The sequence below is a fragment of the Colletotrichum aenigma genome (genome assembly GCF_013390185.1).
Source record: "Colletotrichum aenigma strain Cg56 chromosome Unknown KSG_Cg56_contig10, whole genome shotgun sequence".
NCBI lineage: Eukaryota > Fungi > Ascomycota > Sordariomycetes > Glomerellales > Glomerellaceae > Colletotrichum > Colletotrichum aenigma.
In genome coordinates this window covers 3,135,693-3,162,430 of record NW_023500916.1, presented here as the reverse complement: position 1 = coordinate 3,162,430, position 26,738 = coordinate 3,135,693, and the positions used below count along the sequence as shown (strand labels likewise).

Here is a 26,738-nt window from a genome sequence, read left to right as displayed (position 1 = left end):
TGCCGATGCCTGGCCTGCTGCGACCGGATGGCTGACGATTCAATGGAATTGATTGATTTCGCTCTTGAAACTTGTTGCTAATCTACAGGAATACCAAACAACCTGATAAATGCGGCTCGGGGTTATCAGTGTCTTAAAGGCAGGCAGCCGTGAGCCGCAATGCAGGCCGCTTCAGTCATCCAGTGGACACCAAACGCACGGAGGCAGCCGCCGGATGAGTCACGGCGCCGGAAAACTAAGGGTGCTTGAGGCCAATGTTGCCTGGCAGTCTGCCTGGAAACGCATTGATAGCACGAAAATGCGGCCAATTGGCGACGGATTGCAGGTCGAACGCCATTTGGAGAAAGCCGGTTGGTGAACTGGCTCGGGAGGGAGGCTCAGTGAGGCGGTGCTGACAACGGCGCCGCCGGCTGGTTTGCTGCGGACGAGGAGGCTTCTCCGCAATCTCACGGCTTGGTCTGCAGCATGCGCCATCTCTCACTCGCAATGCAGCGAATTGGTTTAGAGGGCGTGTCCTTCTGCAGATATGGATTCAATTAGGCTCGCTACGTAATTTCTGTTGAGACTTGAGGTCGTTACTGTCGTGTCTGTTCAAATTGGAAAACCATCATGCAGCGCCAGACTCCTTAAACCGACAATGCCCACATTTTCCGGCAATGATGCTTAGCCCTGTGCAATGACGTCGCGGATAATCTTGTTGCAGTCGACTGGATTCTCGAAAACGAACCAGTCATCGCGAGGAACGTTCATAAACGCCTTCTCGAAGCGCTCTGGCTCGTTCTTGGCGGCGAGACCCACAGCTGCGATGTCGGTTACCTTGCGGATCAGGATGAGCTTGACCCAGCCCTTGAATTGACGGTAGCTGTGCAATGTTAGCCAAATGCTAGATGTTCGGTACGGCGAGCACTCACATGTCGCCATAAGCCTCGGGATCCGATTGCGTCGAGTCGCCAATGAGGATCATCTTCCGCTTGGGAAGCCATTCATGCACCTTTTTAATGCGCTCTACCTTGTATTGCTCCGTCGCCAGAGTCAAGGCCGACAGCAATCCTGCAACGGTCTTCCAGCTGGAATCGCGGAGAATGATGGTTCCAGGGGGGTAGTACTGGTCTCGGAACTCCCTCAGGAACGGGTAGAGGTTGTACGGAGACGCGGAGAGGTAGAACCACGGCGAACCCTGAGGCAGCATCGCCTGAATATTCTTGTATAGCTCCGGCATGCCCTCGATCGGTGTCGGCTCATTAACAAAGGTCTCGCGCAGGATGCCAATGGGATCGCTCGTCTGGGTCAGCTTAATGGTGTCGTCAATGTCTGCAACTGTTAGCCGATGTCCACCCAAAAAGCAGCATTTAAATACACACCTGAAAGAATGGACCACCCCTCAGGCTCCGCGAAAAAGGTGTGCATCTTCAGCAAGCCCGATGTCCCCTGCGGCACCATGGCGCTCGACGAAACCATCGCGCCCGCCGGCTGCTCGTGAATCTTCAACGTGTCGGTGCTGATGCCGTTCGACGCCGACGGACCCAGCTTGAATTCCTTCTTGTGGTTGATCACCCGCAGGTGTCGCGACGGCTGCACATCCCACAAGAACGGTAGTATCCTCTCCTCGATCGTCTTCAACTCCTCCGCATCATCAGCAAGTCCCAACTTTTTCGCGACACCCTGCACGATGTCGACCACCTTGCACTTGGGCTCCTTCTCGAACACGGCGGCGATGAACTCGGCCTGCCAGCTGCCCAGCCGCGAGGGTTTGTATGCGGTGTTGTCCATCAGCCAGACAATGTCATCCTCGGTCACGGGTCTGCCCCACGGGTTATAGCTCCCCAGATGCGACAGCAGGCCGCTGGCGGTGAAGAAGGCCGACTGCAAGGTCGGAACGGTGGGGTTGGGAAGCTCGGCTTCGATGTCGTCGAAGCGGCGTTCTCGGCGGGTTTGTTTCTGCATTTCGTCTGCGTAGGAGGCGGCGGGGCTCTTGGATTCGTCTTGTCCGCCCATGATTGTGACTTCTGCGATGATCGGTATTTAAATGCTGGTTTTTTCGCGTCTGCCTTCTCCTGTCTCTTGTTTGCCTCTCAAAGGTCACTCGGATCAACAGTTGGAAGTGTGACTAGATTTCGGTGTTATTGGTGCCTTGGCGGCGAACTGGTTGGTAGGCTGACGGTTCAGGACTCAAAGGAAGACTGTTCGTGTCAAAAAACAGGCGTTCCTGGTTGAAAGGAGACTCGAGGTAGGATGGGCTAGATGATGGAGGCAGGCTGTACGGGAACTGGCGCTCCCAAGTAGGTGTCGTGTCTCAGCTCTGCCGGGGCAGCTGTATTCGTATCGGCGTCGCGACCAAACATCTGCCCCAACGCCTACCCCAGAAAGGCACGGCTGGGTCGCAGGGCAAGTCCAGTCGATCGGATGAATTATGTCAGAGCTAGCTCGTTTGGCTGCATCGTCTGTGTGGGAGGCGCCCGTGACATGGTTTAGGGCGAACTGTGACAGGACAACCATCAGATGGCCTGGCAGCAAGGTGGTAAAATGGTCGCAGCGCGTCTTGGCTGAAATATGCCCCTCCAAAGACCCGTGTGACTCGCCTGCAGGGTGACACCTGCCGATGACGATGGGCAGATCTGCTGCAGGCGAAGGTGTGTCGGAGGCGTAGGAAAGATGGAGGGGCAAGGGGCTGGTGGATTGGGGCTGGCAGTTGGACGAAGCGAAGCACCAGCGGGGGCGGGAGGCATCCGGGGGATGCCCTGGTCCTTGTCTTGGCGGATGCGTTCCGAAAATATCCCGACTCGCGATTGGGGGTTTTGCCAGCGTCACGTGGAGAAGAAGCACGGTCCATGCAGCTAAACACTCTCCAAGCTCACGCATGCAAAATCGATGTCGTTGAACATGGGATAAACTTTCTTGATCAACCCCAAAAGTCACAGTGAATGAGTTCCAAGTGAGGTCAACTAGAGGGAAGATTCAACAGGATAAACAGCAAAAGTAATGTCCTCGGAGAGGCTCGAACTCTCGACCTTTGGATGTCTCTGCCTGGGGCTGAGTCATATTGATGAGGTAATATGAGACCAACGCTCTACCGACTGAGCCACGAAGACAAGTTGTCATGGCGGGGTGGAAGCAAAAGATGATTATGATCTCTAGCAGAAAGTCCCCACTGACAACTTTCTACGATTTCTAGCGTTTCTGAGTCCGCTTGGGACCTTGAGAGATTTCATCGCATAGTCAAAGTAACCACCTATTTCAAAGCTTCAACCAAAGTTGGTTCTTTCGATTAGTTCTTTCGAATGCACTGCTCAAAGGTCTGTTCGTCCAAGTCAACTCGCGGAGAGTGGTCCATCTCCGAAAGTGGAGAGCAGACTGTACAAGACAACGCCTGAATTTGGACGCGGACGGAAATACGGTGTGCAGATGGAGTCAACTTTATATTTCTTTCGGAAATTCTCATAAATTTAACCCGATTGATTGGGAAGACAAAAAATATAAACATGCGAAAGCGTCTTGAACCTCGCTAAACGAGCGTGTTTCGAGATCCCATTGGTTTGCTATTGGGTGCATAGTCCGGGCAGTCCGCCAATGTTCTTGCTTGGGTCGTATTATTGAAGACTCCAGATGAAGTTCAGCTGAATCAGCTGCGGCTTGCGGAAATGGGTTGCAAGTGAGAACTCCGAAGGCTATCACTGTGACCAGGTAGCCACTCGATTGGCCTGTCTCACTTGCAAGCAATTCCGTGCCCCGAGGCTGCCTGGAAGACGGTCACTCCGTTGTATCGGGAAAATCATATATACACTATCCATATTCGTCTCCGACAGTCAACGCCTTATCAGCAGCAGACGGCTGACTGCGACGCCGCACGGCGAGGCTGCGTGTCCCGCTGACCACCTTGTCGCCGCCATCTCGTGTAAACTGGCCACTCATACGAAACTTCCACATACCACAGTAACACAAGATTGAAGACTCAGATAATGATGGCTCAGCTAAACATGTGCATTGTGCGTTCTTCCTCGGCGGTCCGTTCCGCACGAATATGTATATAAGACTTTCGCGTTTTACACTATTGTATTTCTTTGTCCAACCACTTCACACTCTGTCACTAGCAATTTCATCAGGTTTGCAAATCATCGCTCGCATTCAGGACTTCGAGGTTATGCGATACTCTCACACCGGCGATCAGTCCGAGCAGCTGGACTACGCCTTCTTCAACCGAACAATACGCATCTTCAACCTACCAAAAGGAACACGATATGAACCCCAGCCTCATCGTCCGTCCCAAACATGACGAAGACGTAATCAGGGCAGTCAACTGGGCGCGCGACAACCAAGTCGCCGTGGCTGTCAAGAGCGGCGGTCACCAGTACTCCGGTGCATCTTCTACGTCTGGGAACAATATTCAGATCGGCCTCTCCAACACCTACAAAGATCTTATGATCCTTGAGCCCAAGGATCCATCGCGCAGGATCGCACCCTTGTTTACATGGGCGTGAGTACCACAACGATGGAACTCAACCAATATCTCAAGCATAATAAACTCTTCGTGCCGACGGGCCAATGCGCTTCTGTCAACGTCGGTGGACATGGTCAGACCGGGGGCTACGGCCAGCTTGGCCGTAGCTTTGGTCTCTTCGGCGACAGCATCAGAACTATCCGCCTTGTTCAACACGATGGCGTCATCCGCGATGTGACCAAGGATAACGATCCGGATCTGTTCTATGCCATTCTGGGTGGAGGCCCAGGTAACTTTGGCATCATCACACACTACATCCTTGAGGTGTACAAGTCCAAAAGCTACCTGGGCACAGTGGCTGGCCCAAATAACTTCAAGGGGCCACACGGTATCAAGGCGCTCTGGATTTACTCCCGCGAAGTCCTCGAAAAGCTGCTCACAGCTGTGGTCAAGATGGCCGCTGATCCTACCTTCCCTCGCGGCTTCGACCTCTGTGTGAATGTCCTGAGCACAGAGTTTCCCATCACCATGCTCTTCCAGGAGTTGAATGACGCAACGGTTTGGGAGCGCGTGCAAGCCCACATCAGAAAGGTTCTCGAGGATAAGTTCCTGGCGTTCTTGAACGGCAAGTTCCCCGCGTCGATTATCTTGTATGCGCAGTGGTGCCCCACCAGTAAGGAGGACAAGTACGACGCCAAAGTGGACGCCTGGTTCGACAACTTCCGCCAGCCACAGAGCCGCCTGGAGGATGAAATGCTACAATTCGGCGAGTTTGACATGGAAATGTCCGATATGACAGGCCAGTGACTCTTCCCCAAGGAGCGCGAGTTCGATCTGCCGTACGTGAAGCGTGTCTATTCGACCAACTCGACCACTCTCCCCAAGAACGGATGAGTCAAAGACGTCGTCGACCGGATTGACCTCATCTACAACCCGAAGCAGTATCTCGACGGTCAGCCTGGCGAGCAGAACTACGAGCGGTACCTGCGATGCAAGTTGTCGGTGCAAATCCAATGCTTCGGCGGGGAGAATTCGCGATTCTATGCCAACAGGGACAATGGCACCTCGTACAGCTGGAGAGACACAACTGTTTGCCAGACGCTGGATTGTTTTCACGAAGCGGACGCCGAGTCGAAGAAGTATGCCGATGCATGGCAGGCGAAGAATGATGCTGTGATGAATGGACCGGACAGCTCGTTCAGTAAACAGGACAGACGTCTTCTCTGGGGCTCTCATGGAGATTAGAACCTTGGAGATGAGAAGGTTTGGAGGTGTTACTATGAGAATGAGGAGAAGTATCAGAGGCTTGGTAGAGCGAGAGCGAAGGCAGACCCCAACGGAACCTTCACAGCCAACCCGTTTGCTGTGACGGCAGTTCACGATTCCAATGAGGAATTAAAGTAGGAAGCAAAATGACCCATCTTTGGTCGTTGCGATGAGCATGCTGCATGCCAAATTAGACTCCAAATACGAGGCGTCATCTCGCCCTTCCTTGCTCATCATACGACCTTATGTGGAATACGGTATGAAGATGATTCGTTTGGTGTTTACTTTTCGAAACACAAGCGTTCGAATTCGCCTTTTTCTGTATCTTACAGTTAGTCATCATTGTTAGAACGCCTTGCTCGGGTTTCGCAGGCTCTCAATCGAAAATATGGTGTGACGACTGGTTGGTCTTTAATGCTTATCACGCCCCGAGCTGGGAGCGGGCACAGATATCTGGCATTCTACTGGTGCAGGATACTGCGTGCAAACTCGACTGTTTATTGGCTGTGTTTGGCCAATCGCAATCTGACATGCAAAGATGCATGAGACATACATGCTAATCTGCGAAGGTAGCCTACGGTCCCGTGACGACGCGGCACAGCCTCAGCCTGCGGTAGGAAAAGCGTTCAGGAACCTCATCTTTCCCGTCTACAAACCCTCACAAGCCATCCTCTTTCGCGGTATGGAAATTCTCTATGCGGTGTTTCATCGTTTTTGTTCTCATTCATTTTGAATTCACACATCGGCGTTTCTATCACGGCGCGATCCTGCCCAATCGAACTTGAAAAACAAAACATCAGGCCGTGAGCTTGATCGCCCATGATAGCCGAAGCATTGGGTCTAGCTTCGGGTGTCATCGCCGTCGTTGACATGGCCACGAAGGTTGGGGGGGGGCCAGTGTCAAGCTCAAGAGACTCTTGGATGAAGTCAACGAAGTGCCCTCCGTGCTTCTCGAGAAGGCGGAGCTCGTCCAAGGATGGGATGAGTTGTTTGAACAGGCTGAACTTCAACTTGCTACACACAAAATGTTGCTTCAGAAATCTGCAACAAAAGCCCGCTCTATCCTAGCCGAGCTCCAAGTGATGATCGACGGATTCCTTGAACAATCTACCATCGGGCGAAGATACAGATGCAAGATAGGATCGACCAAGGTCGTTCTTCGAAAGAGCGAAGTCAAAGCTCTAGATGAGAAGTTAGATGAGGCCCTGACTCAGTTTCAGATGGCACAGTCGCTGTACACAATGTATGTTGAGTGTTCTTCTCCGCAACTGTCCGTGCAACCTGTAACTGATCACTTGAACTTGGAAACAGGGCGACGCTGATGTACAATCCTATCCTGGCAATCGAGCACCAATCATCGCATTCACATGAGTCTGACAAGAATCAGATCACCTCGGACTCTCCGACAGCCCACTCAGATTCCGGGGACGAGAGTGCTGACGACAAAGTCACCTATATCACCAGCGAGCCCCATGTCAACTTTTCAGTTTCGGCCAGCCGAACGGTGCTTGGCAAAGCTCATTGCACACTCGGCTCTCCTAGTGGATTCCAGTTTTCCTTAAGAACACCAGACTGGCTTTCTTCATCTGTGTACTTCGTGGCGGCTTCCAAAAGCATCAGAGGGTGGGACCTCCATCTCAGAGCTTACGAAGTTGTTCCACCTTTCCGGACCACTAGTCTGATTGATCATTTCATACGCGACGACGCTCTGGCTATTTTCAAATTTCTTGAGAAGAACAGTATGACTCCTTATGTGCGTGACATGGATGGTCGAGGCTTGCTTCATTTAAGTTGCCAGATACACGCATCTTCCATGTTACAAGCTTCATTGATACAAAACTTCAAAAGCTAGCGTGTGAATATTCATCCATCAATTTCATGGATCTACTGCTCAAAAGGGGCATAAAGCTCTCTATCTCAGAAAAAGACACAAAATATAGTGCGCTTGATGGGTAGGTGTTGAACATTTGGGACGTGTTGCCTAGCTGATTGGATGAAGGTCTAGGTGGTTATGGTATTTGCTTGAAGGGGGGTTCATGGCATACGCAAGCTTGAACTGGCATTCCCCCTTTCCCGCCCAAAAAATGCTTCAGCTCCTGAGACGCCATGACGTGGACGAGGATGCTTTTCACAATCCGGGGGGGGGGGACTTCATGTATGGTACCATGTTGCCGCCAAACGTACTGAGTAACTTGATGGAGGATGAGTACCATCGCATCCCGGTCAGACAAAGACTTGCGGACGCAGGACACGCGGAGTTCGTCGTCGATTTCGAACCATTCTTGTCTTGGCTCCCTGAACCCAGGCAAGATCCTTGTAACCTGCTTCAAACCTCCCGGGGGCCAGGGATGTTCTCTCTCATTCACACCATGGTCAACCATTTGCCATTTTTTGACGACAGTGTTCAACACAATCGGCATATGTCAATCGACAATCATCCTTGGTTCCAACCCTTGTGCAAATATATTGCTTCAGATCCTGAGGGTATTGTTCATGTTGAGGACTGGACAAAGTGTTCTGCTGGCGCTAGCTACAGCGGAGGACAGTCGCCCCTCTCGCTGATTGTCAATTCAAGCAGGGACACGCTTGGATATAAAAGTGCCCACGCACGTATCCAAGAGCCTCTTCAGCTGTGGATTACCGCGTTATTAACGTGCGGCATTCAACTCCTCGCCTATGGTCGATACGAACAAGCAAATTACCAACGACAAGCCGTCACATATGACAGGCGAGGATGCAATGACCTGTGGTGCTGGAAAGAAGCTGCCAGATATACTCTCATCGGCAAAACTTATGGTTCCCGCCCAGAACATTGGAGGCTTTGGTGGGCTTTTGAATATGAAGACTATGCAGGAGACTTCTGGAGCATGGTGGAGCAGTCAAGCACAGAGGACCCTGACTTAAATATTCCAGGCAGCTGGGTGGAAGAACCCAAAGATCCTAGGACCGTGGAGCGAGAAAGACTCCGCGAATGGGAAAACGAGGAGTTGCCTCCTTTGATCTGGTCGGAATATCGCAAAATTCGACCACCAATGTAGGCGATTTTGCAATCCTGGTGAGGTGAAGTCATGGATGGAGCCCCCGGACACAAACAGCGGCTTCAGCTATTTGGGCTGCCGGGTATTTCGCACCGCATCTCTTCAACGTCAATGAAAACTCTCGGCATGCTAAGGAGAAAGTCAAACGGTCTTGGGATAGAAAATGCTCATTAACTCATTATCTGCGACAGAATCACCACTCGGTCTAGCATAAGCCAGTCACCAGGGTGCATTCATGCTCTCTTCTATGGATATCATGTGGAGCGAAGTCGGGAAATGCAACGTTTAGGCCGTAAGAAGGGGTGCCAGAACCACATGGTCAAGACCCTGCACCCGACGCGATGCAGGAGGGCATGCGCACGACAGCATGCTCGGCCGAAAATTCACCGGTTGAACATTAGGCACTCAACTTTTTGTGAACCGTGAAAGTGAGAAGAAACTCTTCCTCTTCTTATCTCCCTTCATACCCCTCTCACCATCGTGCTTCTTCGCTTGCTCCTCCGTATTGAGCTGCGTCGTGTTGTCATGCATAAGCTGCTGGGCATACGAGACGGTGCCTGCGTTTGTAGCACCAGGCGTGTATGAGATGCTTGGTGGCGGCGAGCCAGGGATGTAAGGATGAGAGCCCGGAGGTGGTGTGATTGGGCCGTATGCTGGGTGGTTGTGCATGCCGGGCGGTGGACCTGGAGGCGGGGTTCCTGGTCCCCAGGAGTGAGTCGGCGTGCCATACGGAGAGTGACCCGGGGGTGGTGAGGCGTAACCATAGGGGTAGGGTCCGGGAGGCGGCGGTCCGGGAGGAGGTCCATGAGGATGTCCAGGAGGCGGAGGTCCCGGAGGTGGGTACATTGCGCCTGGGGGTGGTGTTCCATATGGAGGGGAGAGTGGTGGCGGCGTGCCATATTGCGGTGTCGTCGGTTGACTTGGTGGCGCGGGGAGCGCAAGTTGTGATGGCGGGCCTTGGATCGCGGCGAGTTGCTGCTGTTGCTGTTGCTCTGGAGTAGCGAAGAGGTCCATGACCTTGCCGTGGCCAGTGAGTCTCTCGTAGACGGCGAGAGTAGTGCCGAAGTCCTTGTGGCCGTCAACTTTAATGGCATCGAGTAGCTCCAAAGCGTATGTCTGGCAGTTGTTCGTGATGAGATTGTAGGTAGGTTGCCTTTCTCTAATGCTTTGAATCACAGATTCACCTGCGCAAAGTAAGCCAATCAAATCTCAGGAGTGAAGTCGAAAGCATTAACTCACCAGCTCGCCGCAGCGCGTCATCATTGAAGCGCGTCTCACCCACCGGGAAGGTGCGCCACTCTTCGCGCTTGACCTTCTCGTTGGTGTAGATGACATGGAACTGCTCGTCCTGCGCAACGACCTCTCAGTCAGCGTCCATCATCCATGCGCGGGATGCACATTGAACTCATTCCGACGATCCCGAACGACGTGGGAAAAACTCACCATCCAGAGCTGGTGCGCATACTCTCCAACGAGTACGGCCCAATGCTGCGTCGGGTCCGGGTAGTACCTGATCCTCTCCGTGATCATCTTCCCCAGGCCGGTGTCCTCCGCGAACCACTTTCCGGCGAGGCCGCCGACAGGGTGCCATCCGACCTCGACCGGCCGGGGCGGGCCGTTGAGGATGGGCTGCGTGACGGGGACGACATTTGGCTTGTGGCCGAGGCCGATGGCGTGTTTAAGAGCGAGCTCACCCTTTGTGAGATTCTTCTGCCTGTTCGCCGTGTCAGTGAGAGCGATCTCAAACGGCCTCCTTCACCATCGCGAATGGATCGCGATGACGTAGTGAATGGGCTGCCAGGGTGCGCAAAAGCGGTGTGCGGCAGGCCCAGTATTGGCAGGGGACGGCAAGGGAAAAAGGTCGCGCCTACAGGAACTCTCCCACTTTATCCCGCTTCCTCTTCGCTTCCTCGTCGGAGCCGGTCGTTGACACGGTCGTCGACATGGCGATTCAAGGGCGGCGGCTCACGCAAATCTCGGAGGAGGAGGGGTGTTTAGAAGGAATGGAGAGCGGACGGAGCACGCCGGTACGGGCCTCAACTCTTTTGGAACGACAACTGTGGCAAGGCACTCTAGAAATGAAATGTTTGGAAGGGAAAGAAGAGGAAAAAATGGAGCGAGCGGCTGCTGGCGCCGTCTTACGCGTTTTTTGGTGTGGCTGTCGCAAACGCAGGGCGGCAACACAAAATACCTTATTGCTTGCTGGTGCTGGATGCGCTGGCGCCTTGCTTTGAGCTGGACCACGTGAGGCGCAGGCGCGCACCGCCGCATTGATGGGTAATTAAAAACAAGGGACGGAACGACCGATTCAGCCAATGAAGTGCGATCTCGAGCCTGCCGACGACCCGGGAGACGCTACCGAATCGGAAAGGAGGGCGGAAGGCGGCTTCTCCGGGTTGCGATCGATGGGCTGTGGAACGGCATTTGTCTTCTTATTTGTTTCTTCTCCCCGTCGCACGGAATCGCTTTCGCAATGGGCAGTGGTCTTTGCGCTGCTGTTCACCGATCGTGCTGTGATGCGCAGCAGGTGATTCGTCATTTATTGGGACTGTCAGTCAATCACTTGCAGCACCAACGCATACACCTCGAGTCATGCTTGGCGGTTGGCTCCACGCCGTACACTTGCATTTGCTCCTTCAGTTGACTTTGAGACGGTGTTCAGGAACAGTCTTGCAGCCAATCTTTCTCTCTGGGACAAAGAACAAGTTTCTCTCACCTCCTTTCTTCTGCGTCAAGATGCATATTTCTGGGATGAGGAGAACCTGCAGGTGGTTACATCAGCCAAGTATTGTACGTTGCGTGTCGCCGAGGTATCCGTCACACTGTGCTATGGGGCATTGAATATGTTGAGCCACTTGCAAAATCGATGCATGGCGCATGTTGAGAGGGCTCAAATTCAATGCAAAAAGTTCGGACAATGAACTCTGATAGCGTTTTCCGAGGGCGATCTAGATCGTCTAAACTCTTCGCTTCCTCGGTTGGGGCGAACTTGCTTCTGACGGGCGGAGCAAAAGCTTATTTGGATGACTCGATTAACCTCAACGCCTAGCTTAGCAACGAGCCAACTGGGTAAACTCAACGGCTGAGTTAGGTGGGCTATCACAAGAGGCATATCATGAGAACTCAGGGGGCTCATTCCGTCTTGGGCAGTTCAAGCTGGAACCTCTTCACCAAGCATTGAAGCAAACCTTCACGTGGTCCGGTTTGTAGTCACTGTCGCTGAATTGCCTCTCCGACCTTGAAGACTAGGTAAAGTTTGGAGCAAGACTGAATTCCTGGTTGAGTGTTGCTATCCGGGTTCACATTTCTAGGTAACTTGGCGGGCGACCAGTCATGTTTTGTTGTTGTCTTCGCCGTCGTTATCGACGTTGCCCTTATCATTGTCGTCGTCATTATTGTGATCGTTGTCGTTACCTTCAGCGTCTTTATATTTATTACTTCTGGTGTCCTATTATCACTATTTGCCCGAACAAAAGAAATTCCAATGGTAACGTAATCACTAAGTTGGTCTTTCACGAATCGAGAGCGATTATCGTATGTACGTGTGGTCAGTTCGTGTTTTCTGCTCTTAATTATGCTATCGTGTCGCAATTTGGTTTCCATCTCAGTCAGACTCATGCAAGCCTACACGAATCTATAGACGTTGCTGCTGTCTCGAAACTCAAGTAAGCCCTTTTCCAGGAGGTTAGGGCGGGGACATATACATCTTTCAAGCGTCATCATTCCACCCAAGCAGACACAACCTCCTTCGCTCTCTCTCCATCCTCCACAATCTTGCTCTTCTTGAAGTCCCCCCTGGCAATAAAGTCCACATCAAACGAGTTAGGCTCCAGAACCAGATTAGAGTGGAAGCCAGTGTTGATGTCAAGATCCAGCGGCTTCTTCGCGACGACATTGAAGTCCCAGGCCAGCTTGGCCAAGACGATCAACACCTGGTTCTCGGCGTAGTCAAGGCCCGGACACATCCGGCGGCCCGCTCCAAAGTTGTACGTGGGCCGACGGTTCTCCTTCTCAGCTGCGGTCTTCATCTCGGGTCTGACTCCCCACTGGTTGTCCATGTACCGGTCCGGGTTGAACTCCTCGGGGTTCTCGTACCATTTCTCATCCCGGTGGATGGCCCAGACGTTCATGATGAAGACGGTGCCCTTGGTGAACTTGTACCCGCGGTAGGTGTCATCACGAGCCAATACTCGTGGGACAGCTTGAGGCGCAGCACCGCGCCAGCGCATGGCCTGCATTAAGGTCAGCTTCTCTCACCATAGTCTGGGTGGACGTGCAGCTTACCTCCATCATGACTGCTCTCAAGAACTTGGCCTCTGGAAGCCTCTCTTCCGTGGGCGGAGCGTCTCCCCAGATCGAGTCAACCTCGGCCTGAACCCGCTTTTGAACCTCCAGGAATGCGGCAAAGGCCATAACGACACTGGACGTCGTAGCAATGACGGTGTCGACCGCCGCATCCAAGGTACCGCCTCCAAACACCGCAAGCTCATGGTCACCCATCCGCATATCCTCATTCGTCTCAGCCTCCATGATGATCCTCGACATGACAGACTCATTATCATGACTCCGCAGCCCCTTGGCAATAGTACCATGTTGAAGCTTCGCGCCGTCGAGCATGTAGTAAATCATCTTCCACATATCTTTCCTCAACACCAGCGCCTCCTTCCGCCACTTCGCAAGAAAGTCAGGCAAGTGCTTCATAAACGGAAACAAATCAACCGGCGGTGCCTGCGCGGGCTTCAGAAACCGCAGCCACCTCGCCTGCGTGGCAAAATACTCCTCCGTCGAACTCGGGCCCTCCTCCTGGATCTTTCTCCCGCACAGGATCGACAGCGGCGTCGCGAGCGCCCAGTACTTCATGTGCGTCCGGAACTCCGCCGGGTCGTCCAGGATCTTGCGCATCAGGATCGCGGACTGCGCCGTCTGCACCGCGAACACGCGCTTCAGCTCCGCGGGGCGGAACATGTACTGCATCGCCGTGCGCGTCTTTTTGATCGTGTGGTCGTTGGGCTGGAAGATTACGGTGCCCGGGTTGATGATCTGCGAGGGGATGTAGGGCGTGGCCCGGTCCGAGTAGATTGCGCCGCGCTTCTCGATGAGCTCGCGGACGAGCTCGGCGGTCTGGAGGACGACTAGGTTCTGGCCGCCCATCTTGAGGCCGACCATGTCGCCGTAGATTTGCTTCCATTCTGTGAACTTGAGGAAGGATTTCTCGGGTGGGACCTGGAGGATGTTGCCCAGACCCAGGATTGCAGGAGGACCCGGGGGATAGTTTTTGGGACGCCTGGCTGCGAGGGCCCAACTTCCAATGAGGTAGACGAATGGGAGGAGGATGAATGCCAAAGCGGCTGGGTGGAACACTGATGAAAATAAGCTCATGATGTCGGTTTGGTTGGGTGCTATGGTTCACTTGGAGAAATGCAGAGAGGAGGCACGGAAGCGACTTGAGAGCTGGGGGAAGGTCCACAAACCAACTCCTCCAGTGCCTTCTTATGTTTGAGTCTCCTCCTCACCGATGAAGATCTAGCCTCTGGGCTGCCATCATTGATATCACTTGGCGTCAACAACTGTAACAACAACCAACGTCGTGTAGCCTAACATCCTACCGATCTAGGCAGTTTTACACAAATTACATACGTCGCGCAGTGCGATCAACTGGCTCCTTTCAGTGGCCCACATCGCACTTGCCCTCCACACGAGTTGCCCGGCACTGTAACCTAAAGCAGGCTGAGAGTTGCGATTGCGACTGCCGTGCAGGCTGCCGTGGAGCCCACAGCACCGACGAGCCAAAGAGATCAGACAAGAGAGCTGCAAATATCAGATCAAAGATATGCGGGCCGTCAGCACCAATGCATGGGAAAGCATTCCATATGCGGGTTGGCCTCGGGATCCGGATCTAGGCGGGATCTGCCGTCAGCAGCGAGTAACATCGCACGACGCTGTCCTGCAAGACCAACGAGTGTGCATTTCGGGCCAATGAGCCGTTGACGTTTAGTAACTTGCTCTTCAATCTTCTTGTCCTGGGCATGTTTTGATGCGAGTTGGAACGTGGGGCAAAAAGCTGGGCGCGTAATTTCGGACTCGAGGTTACATGCATTACACGCCATGCAGTGTGTTAGTTAGGTCTGAGGCGAATACAGCGATTTTCCTCATCAAGAAGTTGAGTGACATACCATCGTTCTCAATTGCCCACTCGATCTCAAGGTCTCCGTCCAGAAAAGTCATGTCATGTTCAAGCAGGAGTTAGTAGTCGCGGATGATGAATCAAAAGAGGCGTTGGTGCAAGGATATCGTGGATGGGAGCAAAAAGATATATCTTAACATGCGTTGCGGATGACTTCCGAAACCGAGAATCGAACTCGGGGCTATGCCTGCCTCTCGAAGATGAGAGGGCATCATGTTGGCCACTACACCATATCGGATTGGTTGATGAAGACCTGCGAGGTTGCGGAGCCTTAGGTGTGGCGGGCGGAGCTTCGTGTGGTAGAAACTTGGGTCGGCGCCCTGCATCTTGTCTCCCATCGTCACTACAGAGACTCGCGCAAACCGTTTTTCTTTGCTTGTTGTATGCTGTTCTGGTCCTGAGCTTGTTCAATGTATTTCTAAGTTGGGCTGCGGCGGCTCGTTTGACCCAAGAATGGATGTGAGAAGGGTTGGTCAGGATTAGTGTACCCACCTGAAGGAATGTAAGTTGAAGTGGTTTTTCCTCGGATAGATTCATATTGTCATCAAAGCAAATTTCATTGTGTTGCCGTTAAAACTTCATCACGTTAAGAATGTTCACGTTCAAGTTCAAGTTTAAGTGTCTACTTGTGTCTTCGAAGGCGGAAGGGCGCTGGCAATATACGTAGGCAACTTAGGCGGTTGCGAACGGTTCAAACAGCTACGTTGAAGGAATATTTATACCAGTCGTCATTTTGCTTATTCGCGTTCATGCTATTTATTCAACCTCAAACTAAAGTCCATAGGATCCTTTTGACGCTTATTGAGTAATGAAGTCGTTGGCATGATAATAACAACAGTGTTAATAACGACGAGAACGATGATGGTGATGAGCAGGACGTTGAGAACTAACTATTGATGCTACAACTTCAACGCAGTCAATGCGTGCTCAACCGATGCGCATACGCAGAGTCAAATGAAGGCAACTTCGACTGTCCTACTGTACACACAACGGTTCCCTCACTTTTTTTCAGCAATGAAAACAGTCTCACAATTTAGTTCCTAACCTCGGGTAGCTCCAACTATCAAAGACAGACATGGCACACAACGGACCAGCTCGAATCGGAACGAAAATAGGTATCAGCCGAGGAAAGGCTGCACTGATTTGGCGTCGTTCGACCTCCCAGCCTGATCAACCAAGATGACTCACTCAAGGGCTTTGCTGTATAATGCCCCATGATTTGAGGCCATCATCAGATGCGTGTATGCGATTAAAATCTTCATCATGTTCAAGCTATGCGCACGTATCAAAGCCAACATCTCTAAGTGAATCCATACACAGGCGGGACATTACTATTGTAGATTCCTATTAATAGTCTTGCGTTTCGTTTTGGATATAGCGTCGTTGTGGTGGCCTTGCATCTCGAAGTTGGAAACTCAAAGAAAGAGCCACACCTTTCCATCCATTTCCCAGATGTTGATGAATCCAACATGGAATTTGACTCACGAAACATGATCGTCATGTGAAACCTATCTTCTAGAAGACTGATACTATGGCGCTTGTGTTCATGCTAAGGTCCGCGTACACCTGTCAATATGATCGTCGTCATAAGCTTTGTGATGATTATGGTAAGCCCTTTTGTTCTAAGGCCTCCCTGCCGTTTCTGTTTCTGTCACTTTTCAAACTATCGTATGCAGTATTCTTTTACAGAACGGATGTTAGCCTCTTGGGGAATGGTCAGGAGAACTGAAACCCGCGGCAACTGCCTAATTGCGGAGCTTCCCGCCTCGAGGTTAGAGGATGACAAAAGCATCACGATATCAACGACAGACATCCCACAACCGCGATTGGCCAAGTCGCAAATGAAAGCATATGCGGCCTCGGCCATTAAAAGCTGTCACTATGCCTATCTCTCTTAGCCGGCCTTCACGTCAGCCATTAGACAAAACTATGCTATTATGGATCTCAGCCCTTAGAACGAGTTGTCAATACCCCCCGAAACTATCCGCCCTCAGAACGAAAATACCCCAACTCCCGAAACTCTATAGCTCGTTATCAATATGGTAAGGCAATAAACACGTCACTATATCATGCACATTGAAAGACGCCATACTATTTCCAGCCCGACATCATACGTTAAACACTCTTTACTGACAGCCGCTATACCCTCCAAAACGCCGCGGGCCCTGAAATCACAACCGTTCCAAAACGTCCATCAAGTGAACGAGTCGAAACGCCCACCAAAACCACATGGCCACAAAGGCAAATCGTCATCTTCAATTGCCGTTTCACGCCAGCGGTCAATAGGCAAAACCCTCCGTTGCGCCTAAGTGCATAATGATCAAATTTCCCCAAAAGCACGTCGACGCGGGGCCCTGCTGTTACCGGCTAGACGTGAAACGTGAGCCTGATGTTCCTTCCCATGGCCATCTGCGATCTATGGAGTTCTCTTCTTCCCCCTCAGCCCCGAAGTCCTTCTCTTTCGGCTGATGAGTTTTCCATGTGGTCATCCCTACCGAGTTGTGTCATCGGCAGGCAAGCGAAGAGGCGGGCGCACTTTTTTGGGGCCTGGTCTGGCTCTTGGTCTCCGTCTGATGTTCGGCAAGCGGCGAAGCCTTTTGCATTTAGGTTTCCAGGCCAGCTTGGCCCTTGGAGCGGGATGGATACGGACGGAGAGTATCACATGATGAACTTACCGGTGAAGCTCTTTTAGAAGAATACTTGCGAGCCGCTGCGCAGCGACTGGGAACACCTACACACGTCCCGATCTCTCGCCGAAAGGCGCAGCATGCACCGCATCTTCTGCAGCAATAGCTGCAAGATTAGATCGATACGCCGCGATATGCTTCGGCAAACACACACTGCTTGAAGATGATAAAACGTGCCATTTCGTCTTATCGCGGCATATTACACATATGAAGTTGCTCACTGTGATAGCATGCCACCATGCCTAGCTGATATGCCGCCTTAAGCATGCCACAGGCAGAGTCCCCCATGCGTTCGCACCGTTGGAGGGAATGTGCAGGGCCGATCTCAATGTCAAACGGTGGACATCACAGTGGGGTGTCGTGTCATTGCCCTGCAGGTCCTAGGACTCTTTTACCAGCGTCAATCGAACCCCCGTCAATGGCACGAAGCACGTTGCTCACCTTCTTTTAATTGAATCTTTTTTGCTTGTCTCGACCTGCAGGTGGTCTCTCCCCATCACCTGGTGGTGTTGATTCTATGACCACGCCCACCCCTCTCTTCTCAGCCCAGACAGCTTCAGAACCCTGAAGGCCACGATGCCAGTTATTAACACGAAAAGGGATATCGACAAGGACCAGACCAGGCCCTCCAGGGAACCAGGGAGAGGGAGGGTTGTATTGGCCTATTCTGGAGGGTGGAGGGTCAGTGCGGGAAGAAGAAGGAAAGAAAAGACAGCCACCGCAGCGTTGCTGTTCACTGCGCAACATGGGCTGCGAAACCGCGCTTTCTGCCCGCATTGACAGCTGGAGCTTGGGTGGCCAATGTGCGAAATACCTAGTGCCTAACCCCCGCGCGTCCACATTCAGCTGTCTAAAGGCCTGTCGGTGGCCTGGCTTGCTTCTTGGGGGCCCCGCAGTCTGTCAAGCGATGCAAGGGAGGCATGCAGGGCCGTTTACCGAGGCGGTAGAGAGGTTCCCTTCTAACTCGCGCGCAAGTACGACACCTGGTCAATAGCATCGACTTGAGACTGCCGAATATCACTAAAGGGCGAGTCTGTTCGCCCGCGGATGGCATGCCTGATGGCGGCACGTAGCTGTGATGATGTGATGAATGACACCGGAACGATGTTCCCAAAGAGCCGTCAGAGAGGGGAAGACAGCCACAGGCCGAGGATGTCCCGCATGTCGTTCTCGGCGGGACTGTCAGTTGGGTAAATCCTATGATCCTGGCACGCACGGACGCGGAACGAGACAAGCGAGGGAGGGGACAGCGAAGCCCTCGCGGAAAATCCCACAGGGCCTGGCGTGGTCCGTGAAACGCTTCTCGTGGGATGAGTGTGATATCAGACGTTGTGGTGGACACTGGGGGCCCGGGCGTGCAGGACATGGAGAGAGGAAGAGAGGGGAACTCAGTCATCTCAGAGAGAGGGAAAAGAAATGACGTTCAATCTAGATGATGAAATGACCGCCACTTGTCATGCGCTCGGTTGTTTGCTTGTTGATGAGCACAATACTATTGACTGGGTTACTTACTCCCTTGGCTCGGGAAATCGGACGGCGAAGCGGCGACTTTCACGGAGGAGAAGCGAGCGCCACGCCGTACCGTCCCGGCGCCGACTCCGTGTGCAGCCATCACCAACATCATTGGGCCACTGGTTTCCAGCGACTCCGTTCACATCCCGTGCGAGTACGACATTGCCCGGAAGAGAAATGTTCTCGAAAAGGGGAAGGAAAAGTCAACTCAACTTTTCCTGCTCACCTTTCCCCCTTTCTCTTTGGTCAAACACCTGAGAGTTCAGACGCACACAGCATTGGCCGGGCTCCAATCCGACGCGACCAATAGCGAAGGGAAAAGTGTGTCTTAATCCATCCCATCATCTTCCGTTGCAGTTCCACGTTTTCTCGACGCTCGCGAGACAGTCTGCACCGTTGATACAACCTGACGACGGAACCCAAGACACAAGCGCCTATCCGAAGAACCGTCCTTCTCACGGCCTGTTCCGGCCTGTGAACCTCCACAGCTGCGTTTGTCTCTGGTTGCGAGGAAGAATCCAAACATTAGAAACATCAAGCTATTGCGAATTTCCCTGATTTCGATCGCATGAACGACGTCCTGGAGGGCCACGCACCCAAGGGCAATAAGAAGAAAAACGTGGTGTTACAGATGGGATCATCCTCTTTATCGCAAGTTTCCGTGCCTCGGATCGTGGGAGGGAGCTTTGATCGCTCCCAAGCTGTCTTGGCAAGATATCCTTTTCATGACTCTCACAAGGGCGCATCCTGGAAGGTCCCAAAAGGCCAGTTCCCAGCAGACTGGCACCTCGATAGTTGCAAATGCCCTCCTCTCCACTTACGGATTCCACAATACACGTATGCAGCTCCGGACGCAAGAGCCTCCCTCAACACCGTGCCGATTCCCCAGCGTCCTTTCCGGTCCTCCATTCCCTGCGACCCGATAGTCGTCTTCCCACATTCCCCCAGCAAAGTCTCGATGACGAGTTGCGTGTGGGGATGCAAATCCAAGCCTTCTTTGACTACGAATCCCTTCCGCCCATCTCCACCGAAAGCCCGGTTTCCTGGATTTGCTTTCTCTCCCTCCGGATTGAATTTCAGAGGATGGGCCCATACTTTCATGGAACAGACACCGAATGAACGGGCGCGGTTCGGGAGAAGAGTCCATCTTGAAGCACGTAATCACGTCAAGCATGGGACAGGCATCATCTCTCCTCAACACCATCGCCCATCAGGGTCCAAACCCAGTGGGGGGGTAAGTCGTAGTCATGAAATATACCGTCTAAAACAATCCGGACGCCCGTAACGTTATCATGCTTAATATCACTCAGACGTTAGAATACTACGGTGGCCCAGTTTCACCATCCTCCCCAATGGAACCGACCCTCTCTGTCTGCCAGGACGGTACGCCGAGGCACTGTGTCTTTCGTCCAAGGTCAGGTCCCCTGGAGGCCCTGGGACGGCCGCTGGCGCAGGACTAAAGGACAAGAATCCCATGCCGGCATCCCGCTGTCAACAACGGACCCCCACATGAAATTCGCCGAATGGTAACTCGAGTCTAGGCCCTCTCGCCGGCTCGCCGGCTGACTAAATGGCCAAGAGGATGTTGGCCACGGACCAGATATCACGAGGTCTTGGCAGGGCAGACGAACTTCTTTTGTGCTATTTCGCGAGGTAAACTGCGACAGAGTTGTATGTGCCGGATGAACCGGAAGCATGGATTCAGCGAGTGTCTGTCATTGCCGCGTGAGTTTGCCAAGGTATATCTTTATCGCGAACGAAGCACGCTCTTGAGAACCAGTCAAACGCCGTAAACTGCCGTGTCGGGGACATTTCGTCTGTTAGTGACGACGGTGACCCATCACTCAAGGGCCCAGATGTGAAATCCAGGGGCCTTGGATGACAAGGCATACGAGGTGAAGCACCTGAATCACGTACTTTTAACTTTCTAACTCTATCTTGCCGGCGGTATCGCCGGTAGGGCAGTAGGGCCAGCTCCAAAAGTATCGTCCATGACCCTGACCGAGTCTCAATAGCACAGCCATGATATCGAATGCCACCACGTCCACCTCTGCCCATACGGCAGCGTCCCGCATGGCAAAGGTGCATGTTCCCACAGTGCTTGCATGCAGAAGCCACGGAAATCTGAATAATTCCCGCTCATCGCCCTCATAACCATCACATGGCCATGCGGGACCCGTGGCCGTCTACCCACCCTCCACCCCTCCTCCGCATGGAGTCCCCTCGACACACTCTGAGACCCGGAGCTCAACCCTCCCGGCCAGACCTCGACGGCGGTCCCTGATCACCGCCGGGGCCGTGCGCAGACATCCCCAAACAGCAATCGAGTCAGATGGGATGCGAAAGTGACCGAGTCTTGTCATTCAGCCAAGGCCATGATGCTATCTGCCTGTCACCTATCACACTTCTATTATGCCTCTTAGCGCGTACTTCGCCTCCCTGTGTCCACTGAGGCAATGGCAAGTCAGTCAGTCGCCCACAGTGAGTCGTGACGTCCATAAAGTCGCACGTAGATGGCGATTCCAGCCACGCGACAACTATTTCGAGTCATGACGTCTTCCTTGCCTTCATCTATCTGCCGCCATCAACCGCCATAGATAGCAGCATATGAAAGCCTATTCAACACTGAATAAGCGCGCGCGCGCGATCTCTATAAAGGAAATTCTCAAAATGGCCCTAAGCCAAGAAAACACACGCCGACCCAGCCGCCACGCTGCGTGGCGGCAGACTTCCTCAGCCCGAAACACCGCCAGGAACAAAGGCCTGGAACCGCTGGTATCACAATATCTCACTAACCCGCTCCCTCGATCAATCTCTCGTGATTTGAGTTTTCTTATCCGCAGTCGTTCGACAAAGATGGCGTTCATCTCCACAGTGGCTTGATCGTTTCGCCGGGCCCCCTCCATCTTCCCTGGAAACCTTCCCAGATGAAGGCCGCCATGCAGCAAGAGTCTCTGCCTATGCCTAACCTGAGGGATCGACTCTAAAAATGGGAGCTTCGGCTAAGTGCAGCAGCGGCGGGGCTGTTCCAGATCATTGGGAAAGCAGTAAATGCAGCAAAAGAAAGCATACAGCCCCGTAATGTTTTGTAGTTCGGCAGACGCAAGTTTGGCTTTGGCACCCCAAAAAAGCACGTAATCATCAAGCCGCACAGGAAATAAGCCCCCGGCGACGACCGCGAACCGCGGCCTACCCCCAAAAACCGGGAGGCTCCGTTCGCAAACGTCGCCGGGTCGGGGGTCGGGGGCGAAAGAGAGGCACTGCTCGGAGGGCCGCTACCCTAGACCACCGCCGAAAAGACAAATCGCTCGCCGGCGAAGCCCTGCCATGGCCCTGGTCCTGCCTTGGATAACGTCTTCCAGATGACTGCATTGTCGCCAAGCCAACATTCTTCGCGCCCTGTCGCAGATATAGTCAGCGGGTGCCCGCACAATCGAAGCTGAATCGCGCCTTCGGCCAGCGGTTCCGAACGAGAAATTGCTGTTTGCCGGAGCGTTCGTGGTGTTGTATGTAGTTCACGTCAACCCTCATCCAAAACTCATCCGAGGCGGCGCCGTCATCCGGCAGCGGAGACAATTCATCCCATCTCCTTTCCGCAAGTTCATACAACATGAACATTCAGGTTCGTTCGGACATATCTCGAGACATGACTTGCGACCGTTCCTGAAAATGCCACCCTCCTCATTCGTTTAAGGGCAGTGGGGATCCTCATTTCGTTGATCCGGCAAACTCGGCCGAGGGACACGAGGGGCTCGGGTCTGCAGATAGGCTCCATGGCCGCATCGTGGTCCGGTCGCCGGCTCCCTTTCGCCAGATTTCCGCGCACCGGCCGATTTTGGGGGTCACATCCAATATATTTCTGCCCAGCGCGGGTCCTTTTCCTAACCGTTACCGCTGAAGAAAAGGCGACCAAAAAGCAAGAAATATTGGGCAAGTCCACATTAACATGGAATATGCCCGCTTGAACGAATCTCATAATCCAACGTCTCCACGTGGATCCACGTGAACCGATAAAAGACCCCTTCGGTATTCAAATGAGTAAAGGCGAGAAAGGCAAACAAGATTAGAGTAATGGAACTCTAGAACGAGTGTCCCATCCACGTGTAGTGAAAAGCTCCAAAGACTCTCACTACTGCCCAATCACATCCTCAACATGCCTTGGTGACCAGCTTCCTAAAGGCCTCGGCAAACGGCAGCACCCGCCGAGATCTCCAATCTCCCAAAGACTACCATCGCCCAGGACGAACTACCACCCAAAATTCGTCATCCCATCCATCACGAGCCCTCCATCAAGCTCCATCATCGGCTCCCACCCCGACAACAGTCACATAGCGCCCAAATAAATCCCACCTCTCAGGCTCTCAAGGCCTCAAGCCCCCCTGCTCGTCCCTCGTCCCATCACCCATCGACCAACGAACTCCGCCATGTGCCTGAACACGCTGCTGACAGCGTCACATCGCCAACCCGATAAGACCAGGGGCGCTCTCCATGCTAACCCCAAAAGCGGTCACAACTGCCGCGGCGCAATTTGAGTCCTACAATGTGTCGGTGAGGGGGCTCGCGAGAAGCTGGGCAGAATATCCCAAAATGACCATCACGAGCCGTGTAGAGCCCATGCCAACCCACTGCAGCGGTGGTAGTTGTGGTGCTGTCACTGTCACCTTCTCGATTCATTCGGCCTGTCATGAGCAGTAAAAAACATGCCTATTATTGATCCCATCTTCAGTGTAAACGAGTGAAGCTAAAACCATCCCATATTGCGGGGTTCACCTCGCCTAGAAACCGGTTCATCTCCATGCGAATGATCTTCAGCTTTAATAAATTCAACACTTGGTCCCAGCTCCGCCACTGGTCTATTATCGTCGCGCTGTGCCATTCCCCGTTTTCTCTTTTGCTTCCTCTGCTCGAAAATCGGCCGAAAGCTATATCTGCTCACCCGTCCGACGTCTAATTTTTCGGAGTATCCCGTCACGCAGAAGCATCATCATCACATTCGTTCAGATAAACTAGCAGCCATGAAGTCCTCCAGCATCAAGATGCTCCTCGCCGGAGGTGCCATCTCCTCCATGTCAGGCGTCGCCTCCGCTCAGGCGACATCCGGCGACTTCACTGTCCTCGCGATGAACGTCGCTGGTCTCCCCGAGATCCTCCAGAACAACGAGGTCCCCGGCGACAAGACGACAAACTCCAGGACCATCGGATCCTACTTTGCAAAGTACGGCTATGACTTCATCAACGTCCAAGAGGTAAGCAAAAAACAAAAGTCACAAAAATCCTTCTTTCCCAAGCTCCAAGCGAGGATGCTATTCGCGCGCTTCATGAACCCCTTATCCCTGAGAAGCGACACGTGAGAAATAAGAAAAAGCTTTTGCGCATGAGCCAACAGTTGCTCCGATCGCATCAATGCATCAGGGACCATCCCCCCAAACATGACTCTCCCCAAGAGGCCTCTCAACACCAAACCCACCACCCCACGATGTCACTGTTTCAGAATAAACGATTGCGCCTTGCAGACCTGCCCAAAAAGACAAAAATAAGCATCACGAACCTAACGCATCATGCACCCAAATTTAGGACTTCAACTACCACGCCGCCATCTACGAGACGGACAACCATGCCTACCGCACCGCGACCTCGGGCGGCGTCCCCTTCGGCTCCGGCCTCAACACCCTCGCCAACTTTGACTGGATCGACTTCGAGCGCATCAAGTGGAACACGTGCTCCAACGCCTCCGGCTCCGACTGCCTGACGCCCAAGGGCTTCACCTTCATCCGCGCCCGCATCGCCGAGGGCGTCTACGTAGACATCTACAACCTGCACACCGACGCCGGCACCGAGGCCGACGACCTCACGGCCCGCAACAGCAACCTGCACCAGGTCGCCGACTACATCGACGCCAACTCCTCCGGCAACGCCGTCCTCATCTTCGGCGACACCAACTCGCGCTACACCCGCACCTCGGACAACATCGGCGTCTTCGCCTCGCAGAACGGCATGACGGACGTCTGGCTGCAGCTCGAGCGCAACGGCGTCGTCCCCACCGAGGAGACCCTCTGCGCCAACCCCAGCACCACAAACTACTGCGAGACCGTCGACAAGATCTTCTACCGCGGCAACCCCGTCCTCGACGTCAAGGCCACCCACTTCGCCTACGAGAGCTCAAAGTTCCTGCAGTCCAACGGCAGCATCCTGACCGACCACAATCCCATCACCGGCAACTTCACCTGGTCCCTGTCCTCCACCCTTCGCCAGTCCGACTTCTCCGGCGGGCCCCACGGCAACTGGTTCTCCGACCTGACCGCCCTCGCCGGTAAGACCAAGCCCAAGGCCTCCGTGCTCACCTTCCACGGCGCCAACCGCCTCGACTCCGTCGGCCTCACGCTCGCCGACGGCACCGTCTTCACGCACGGCGGCACCGGCGGCACCGCCGCCACGCTGACCCTGGGCGACTCCGAGTTCTGGACCGCCGCGAAGCTGTGCTGGGGCCAGAAGGACGGCCAGACGCGCAACTTCTACATCCAGGCCACCACCAGCGCCGGCAAGACACTGGAGGCCGGCGCGTCCACGTCAGACTGCGCGACGCACACGGCCCCCTCTGGATGGCAGATTGTCGGCTTCCTGGGACGGGACGGCGACGAGATTGACAGACTGGCGTTCGTCTATGCGCCGCAGTAGATGATGTGTGGCAAGTAAGTACTGGCGGCCACAGTGTCAGGGCGGTGCTGTCATGTGCCGAGCAGCGTCGTTCATGCAGCCAGCGCGTGATCCTTTCTCTGCAGATCCATGCTGGTTTTATTTTCGGTTTCCTGCCAACCCGGGGCGATGGCAGTTCCCTTTAACGATCGGCATTATATCTCCAAGGTCGCCGTGTGCCGGAGAGCGAGCTCGGGTGCGAGTCTGGAATGGACCCGTAACCCCAGCAGCAGCATGATTCATGAATCAGGGTCCTCTTTTTTTCGTCTGGTGCCTGAACCAAAAGCAACGCCAAGACAGAAAACGACCTTTTCTCTTCTCAAAGGAGGCTCCAGTTAGTCTCGAAGGACCTTAACCAAAAGTTCTCTTCTCGTCGATCTTACCTTTCTCGTAAATATTCTTTAGCGGTTTTGCGCAAACCGTTGAGGGGGATGAGAGTTCTGAGCTAGTCTATTAATGATGCGAAATGACGAACTCTGAGACATGTACTTAGCAGCGAAATTAAGATACCAATTGAAATCACCGTATCATGAACAAAATCTCATTTGCTCGCCGACCTCCCGAGGCAGATCACTCGTTCATCGGGCCATCTCCTCGCCCAATGAGGAATCCCGAAGCTTTCTCTTTGGTTGACGATCCCAGGACGAGAGCCAGATCGTCAGGGACCTGCTTCGGTGCTTCGGAGCTAAGAAGCGCTCTGGCCGCCCACCTTTTGGCCAACAATCGCATATTCATCCCCCCCAGTTCCTAGCTTCGAAAGAATGTCTCAATTCCATGCGACGGCCGCATTTTCGCCCCCCGAAACGCTGTTACAGCCGTTCGTGCCAGGCTAAAAACAGCACGAACTCTTTCTCTCTTGATGTGAACAAGCCACACACACGGAGAATGGCTACAGGACCCTGAGCCAACCCTGAGCCAAACCT

At 53.4% G+C, this 26,738-nt stretch overlaps 5 protein-coding genes across 5 annotated transcripts; 2 read left to right on the top strand and 3 right to left on the bottom strand.

The window, feature by feature from the left end:
• Positions 1-663: 663 nt before the first annotated feature.
• APP1-0 (Phosphatidate phosphatase APP1) lies at positions 664-1,995 on the bottom strand (the record flags this gene model as incomplete). The annotated part of the gene is made up of 3 exons (XM_037329958.1): positions 664-862; positions 912-1,311; positions 1,362-1,995. The coding sequence occupies 3 exons, from the start codon at positions 1,993-1,995 to the stop codon at positions 664-666; spliced, it is 1,233 nt and encodes a 410-aa protein (XP_037172159.1).
• A 4,731-nt stretch (positions 1,996-6,726) lies between these two features.
• CGCA056_v014715 (uncharacterized protein) lies at positions 6,727-7,706 on the top strand (the record flags this gene model as incomplete). Its single annotated transcript, XM_037329957.1, has 3 exons — positions 6,727-6,944; positions 7,013-7,454; positions 7,701-7,706. The coding sequence occupies 3 exons, from the start codon at positions 6,727-6,729 to the stop codon at positions 7,704-7,706; spliced, it is 666 nt and encodes a 221-aa protein (XP_037172162.1).
• A 1,438-nt stretch (positions 7,707-9,144) lies between these two features.
• Positions 9,145-10,684, bottom strand: CGCA056_v014714 (uncharacterized protein; the record flags this gene model as incomplete). The annotated part of the gene is made up of 4 exons (XM_037329956.1): positions 9,145-9,923; positions 9,979-10,087; positions 10,183-10,453; positions 10,611-10,684. 4 exons carry the CDS (start codon positions 10,682-10,684, stop codon positions 9,145-9,147), a joined length of 1,233 nt encoding a protein of 410 aa, XP_037172161.1.
• A 1,774-nt stretch (positions 10,685-12,458) lies between these two features.
• patH-0 (Cytochrome P450 monooxygenase patH) lies at positions 12,459-14,964 on the bottom strand (the record flags this gene model as incomplete). The annotated part of the gene is made up of 3 exons (XM_037329955.1): positions 12,459-12,971; positions 13,024-14,099; positions 14,913-14,964. The coding sequence occupies 3 exons, from the start codon at positions 14,962-14,964 to the stop codon at positions 12,459-12,461; spliced, it is 1,641 nt and encodes a 546-aa protein (XP_037172164.1).
• A 9,173-nt stretch (positions 14,965-24,137) lies between these two features.
• spmT (Sphingomyelinase) lies at positions 24,138-25,797 on the top strand (the record flags this gene model as incomplete). The annotated part of the gene is made up of 2 exons (XM_037329954.1): positions 24,138-24,368; positions 24,697-25,797. 2 exons carry the CDS (start codon positions 24,138-24,140, stop codon positions 25,795-25,797), a joined length of 1,332 nt encoding a protein of 443 aa, XP_037172163.1.
• Positions 25,798-26,738: the final 941 nt, after the last annotated feature.